The sequence below is a fragment of the Muntiacus reevesi genome, chromosome 1 (genome assembly GCF_963930625.1).
Source record: "Muntiacus reevesi chromosome 1, mMunRee1.1, whole genome shotgun sequence".
Lineage (NCBI taxonomy): Eukaryota > Metazoa > Chordata > Mammalia > Artiodactyla > Cervidae > Muntiacus > Muntiacus reevesi.
In genome coordinates, this window is record NC_089249.1 from 160,655,949 (window position 1) to 160,661,341 (window position 5,393).

Genomic DNA, 5,393 nt, shown 5'->3' on the forward strand with positions numbered 1-5,393 from the left:
ATAAGCCCTTTAGGTCAGGGTGATTCAGGCACCTCTTTGAGAAGTCTTTCTTCCCTGACTCATCCTTTCGTTTTTTCTCTGTACCCCTCACTATGAGTTGTTCCTCACAGCCGTGGTGCTGTCTGTATTGTGGGTTCTTTCAAGAACATGTGCTGAATGAAAGGATGCTTGCAGGTTGACTCTCCTCAGAGCAGATTATCAGATCCAGCTTCCTTCTGTTTGGAATTCTCTTCTTTTATCTGATGGGTTTATTTCGACACTAAGGGGTTACTAGATGTTACATACCCTCGCTTACTGAGCTCAAGGATCACCTCCTCCAGAAAGTCTTTGACCTTCCCCCTTCAGGTATTCCTCCTCTCCATGGCCACTGCACCAAGGTGGACCTCTCAGCCCCTAAACCAAGATGGTCCCTGGGCCACAAGAACCAGACCTGAAACAAATAGAAAAAAAAAAAAAGAACCAGACTTGACTCATTTCACTGTGGCCATCTCCTGGCAGTGCTGGGCCCAGGAGACACCTGTAGAAGATACCACCTCTAAGGTAAGAGATCCACCTCTGAAGTGGACAGCTCCTGATTGGGATCCCAGCTCTGCTATTTGAAAACTTAGGCCAGTTCCTATTAGTTTGCTGGTCAGTAAAACAGCCAGCTGAGGTCCAGAAATGAGGTTCTGAACTAACTGTGGTTGAGTTGCCAGGGGAGTCATTATGCCCTTAACCCCAAGGAAGGGGCAGGGCAGAACAGGCCCTGTGATAGCTGATATTTAGGAGTCCAGGTACCTGGGCTTGGTGGGGGGCAAAGGGGAACTTACAGTGGGGTTCATCCTTCTCTGTTCCAGTCTAATGTCCTCCACCTGCAAGTCACCTAGAAAACAGAGCCTGGAACATGAATAAGTATCAATGTTTTATTTGGGTGACAAAAACCCAGGGCATTGGGGATGAGAAAAGGGACACAAGGTAAGGAAGAATGGGAGGTAATGCAAGGTGAGAGCACACTGAGTCTGCTTCATGACAAGCCTGGAAGAGGCACAGAGCTGTGCGCAGTGGTACCTGGGAGGTCTCCCCACTGGGAGAAGTGGTCTCCCTACTGGGAGAAATCTTGCACCAGTTAGGGAAGGGAGGGAAGAAGAGGGAATTAATCTGCCGGGATTTCTCCCAACTCCCAATAGTCAAACACTACGCCTGGAGCATTAACTCTTCCACACTCCTGGGTTGCTAGTGGCTACTTGAGATGTCAGATCCCATGTCCTGTGGGGAGCATTTCATCCAAGTCTGGAAATGATGAGAAGAGACAAACTGGACATGTGGCTAGTGAGTGCCAGAGAGCATCTGATATTGTACATAAGACGTGTTCACACAGTATAATACTGTTTTTCTCATTTATCAGAAGAGGAAACCTGGCACAATGGGCAAAAAACATTCCCAAGGTCACATGGCTAGTAAGTGGTAAATTCAGGATTTGAACATAGTCTGGCTCTGGAAACTGTCAAAGACCAAGATAAGGAACTCGGATTTTGTGTTGCAGGCAAAGGAGAGTCACTAAAGGGTTTCAAGCTGGGAGTGACAAAAGATAAAGAGCTTTTGAATAAAGCTCCCATTTTTTACTGTGCTCCATCTTCTCATGTGGCTGAACTTGGCACAAGTAGGTGGCCCCAGAGATGTGAGGACATCCAACACAGTTTCTGAGGAGCCCTGAGTGGGTCCAGAGCTCATATGAGCTTCACCATTGCCTCATAATCTTAGTATCTTCATCAAAGCCTACACCCACCAAAGAGACTAGCTGGTCAGAGGCACGCAGGATCTGGATGGAGAAGCAAAATGAGGGAATGAGCAGATAGACCTAAAGACCAGGAGTAAGAGGAGGACCAGTCATACATCCATTGTCAGCCGGTGGGTCTGGAGATCTTGGCATCCGTATATGAGTCCTTTGGTGTTGCCTGAGATGGTCAGATCTCATGAACTGTCGGCCGCACTGGTCACATTTATGTGGTCGATGTTTGGTGTGTATCCGAGTATGTCTTCCAAGTTCATCAGAACGGAAGAAGGACCAGGTACAGGCTTCCCAAGTGCATTTATAGGGTCGTTCACCTGGGGAATGACAAGGGAGAGAAGGGATTGAGAGGAACAGGCTAGCAGGTGGGAAGAAAGGGGTCTGACTTGATGAAGCAGAACTGTCAATGTTGAGGAATCAGAAGGGAAAATGTGGGAAAGCAGTGAGGAGATGGCATAACTAGCAGTCTCCATCATCTCAGCACAGGCATATTAGACTGTGGGAAAGCACATCAGTGGGGCCAACAGAGCTTGATCCCAAGCTTTAAGGATGACAGGCTAATTCTAAACCATTACAAACCAGGGGTCCCCCACAAATCTAAAACCCAGAGATTTCTCCACCCACCCCACATGTCTGATACTTCATTTACCTGTGTGTTTGCGTTGGTGACTCACGAGGTGGGAGCGCTTAGTGTAAGCTTTTTCACAGTTCTCATAGTCGCAGCGGTAAGGCCTTGAAACTGGGGATCTCCGTCTGGGAGCCTTTTCCTGGGTCCCGGAGTACTGCCGCTCTGCTCTTTGTTGAGCAGGTATGGGCTGCTTAGGTAGGAAGGGGTCTTCCTGGGAGACTGGTTGGTTCACAAAGGAGCCCTGGGATTCCAAAGCCAGCAATAATGGAGATCCACCTGGGGGCATCCCAAAGTTGTGGGGCTGTCTAGGAGGCAAAATCTGAGCTATAGAAGGGAGCATTGCTTGGGCCTCAGTGGAAGGCACGGTTGGATTTAATAATGTTTTAGGTGGTAAAGGGTCTCTGTTAGAAGCTACTGATGGGAGGCCAGGATATGACATTGCTTGCATTCTGATGTGGGACATCATTGGGATTCCACTGGGAGGTGAGGTTGGTGGCCCACTGAGGGGCATCCTTAGATTCCCACCAAAGGTCATGGCCATCCCTGGAATATTGGGCTCTCCAAAGGGCATCATCTGGGGTTCCTTGAAAATCATCATTCCTGGCTGCGAAGGAGACATTCCTTGAGTGAAAGTCATCTGGGCAGGGGTGAGAGTCAGTTGGGGGCAGTAGCTCACACGGGGGTCAGGCAGTGCCATACTGAACTGAGGCCCCATTTCACTGGCATTCTGCCTGGGTGCCTCAGCAGAAGCCAATGGGATCCTCTGCAGCTCTGTGCACTGAGGGGTGTGTTGAATGCCTAATGGACTATGGTTCCAAGAGGTGTGCATTCCACTGCTTCCAGGAGTTGAAGACATGTTCAAGATGGACATTGACTTCTCAGCATCCTTGGAGAAAGAAAGTCAGGGGAGATTCACCATAGCTTAAACCACACTTCCACATGTCCCCATTTCCAGACCCCACCTTAATCCAAGCCCTCATCATCTCTTGTCTGAATTATCCCCCCTTCAGGCCAATCTCCAGTCTGGGTTTTCTAAAATGCAAGTCTGGGGGACTTCCCCCATAGTCCAGTAGTTAAGACTCCTTGCTTACACTGCACTGAGCTTGGGTTCGATCCCTGTTCAGGAAACTAAGATCCCACATGCCACACAGTATGGCAAATAAATAAATAAAATGCCAGTCTGGCTGACAGAAGCATGGTGGAAGCCTAGAAGTGACTCATGCCACTCTACCTGCTTGGCATGCTTTTAGTTTTATTTCATAAAAAGTATAAAGAGCAAATAAAATACTCCACAATCTGCATTTTCAGCTAAGGCTCTTGAGAGAACTCTGAAATTCCAGATTATGCTTAAGTGTGAGGGTGAAAGATCATCCCAAGCTAGCAGAACAGGTTCAGAAAACCATAAAGGTAAGAAGAATGGAGGGTTCAGATAGGTCTTGGCTTTGGCAAAACTTAGAGACCATTCACAAATATCTACCTAGAGAGGAGGCTCTCAGGAATTCCTTGGTGGTCCAGTGGTTGAGAATCCGCCCGCCAACGCAGGGGACACAGGTTGGATCCCTGGTCCAGGAAGATCCCATGTGCTGCAGAGCAAGTAAGCCTGTGCGCCACAGCTACGGAGCCCACTCTCCTAAAGCCCGTGCTCCAGCAGAAGTCATTGCAATGAGGAGCCCACTCACCACAACAAAGACCCACCACAACCAAAAATACATTTAAAAATTTTAGAGGTACTAATTTAGGGGAAAAAAAGAGGCTCTCATCTGAGTAGGAATGCAGTGGTTAAGTCTGAGATCAAGCATTGGAGGAAGTAAAGAAAAGGGGAAGACTTTTAAGAGCACTTTTTAAAAGGGTGGGGGATTGTCTTGGAAGTCAAGGGCAATATTCCTTGACTGGTATTAAGGGAAAAGAGAAGAGATTGGTGGGTGGTAGAATTTCTTGAAACAGGACAGGATCCATGAATCATATTTTTTTTTAAAGTTGTCAATTACTGTTGCAATAGAGAGAGCTCTTGAGCTGAGAAACTGGGAACACAACGCCAGTAATCTCTCCAGAAAAGACCAGTCCATTCAAATATGAAAACCAAAACATGAGTAAAATACAGTATCCACAGAAGACACTAAAATACCAAAACAGAAATTGAAGATTGTAATTTCTCAAAAGAGAAAGAAAATTCACCAGAAAAGTGTTGTTGAAGATCAAGGAAAAATTAACAACATTCAAACACAAATTAAAAAAAAAAAAAAAAGGAAAACAGAACTTAAGAAAGCAATTGCAGCTTTTACCAATTACAGGAACACCACAGGGTAGACAGAGGAATTCAAAGAAGTTATGTCCAGACAATAGGCTATGAGTAATAATAGAGGGAAGGGAGGTAAGGAGACAATGATAAGGGAAACCATAGGGGCTTCCATGGTGCTAACAATGTTTCAAAGGTCTTTATTCTGTAATAATCTGTTAAACTGTGTACTTACATTCACACTTTTGTTTGAGTGCTGTTTATCACAATAAAAAAGTTTTAACATAATACTGTGAGAAATCTGGATTTTCAGCATAAATGAAATTATAAAAATCAGAAACAAAAATAATGCTATATTGAAATAGGAAATATTTTATACAAGCACAAATCCCTCACGCTCAGATTTGCCTTCAATTCCATTCCTTACTAAAGGAAGAGTCAGGAGAATTTCCTGACTCCAAGTCTGGAGCAAGGAATGAATAAATGAACCTGGTGCTTCTTATTGCGCCAGAAAACAAGGGAACTTCCTAAGATAATTAGGACTGTGTAAAATGGACTCAGCCGAAGTGACACCAGGGAAGATAGAAGAGTAGGAAGCACCGGGAATTCACATCTCTGACTGCAGGGTTTGCTTGATGTAATTACTTTGGAGCAATGGAGTCTATTAAATGCTTGTGACTTCAAAGGAAGGTGTGAAAGGTAGGCTGCAGTTAATTTCAGTCAGTTTCAGCTCTTAGGTAGTTAGAGGCTACCCCCAAACA

At 45.6% G+C, this 5,393-nt stretch overlaps 1 protein-coding gene across 1 annotated transcript; it reads right to left on the bottom strand.

The window, feature by feature from the left end:
* Nucleotides 1–1,781: 1,781 nt before the first annotated feature.
* KLF17 (KLF transcription factor 17) lies at nt 1,782–3,285 on the bottom strand. Its single transcript, XM_065911493.1, has 3 exons — nt 2,418–3,285; nt 1,873–2,085; nt 1,782–1,798 (listed from the first exon to the last, which is right to left on the bottom strand). Exons 1-3 carry the CDS (start codon nt 3,265–3,267, stop codon nt 1,782–1,784), a joined length of 1,080 nt encoding a protein of 359 aa, XP_065767565.1. The 5' UTR covers nt 3,268–3,285.
* Between the last annotated feature and the right edge of the window lie 2,108 nt (nt 3,286–5,393).

Bases quoted from the DNA above. Each gene is read 5' to 3' on its own strand.
- KLF17 (XM_065911493.1), bottom strand. From the start codon at position 3,267: ATGTCCATCTTGAACATGTCTTCAACTCCTGGAAGCAGTGGAATGCAC. The intron at 2,086-2,417 runs GTAAATGAAGTA...GTCATTCCCCAG, and splicing joins TCACCAACGCAAACACACAG to GTGAACGACCCTATAAATGC.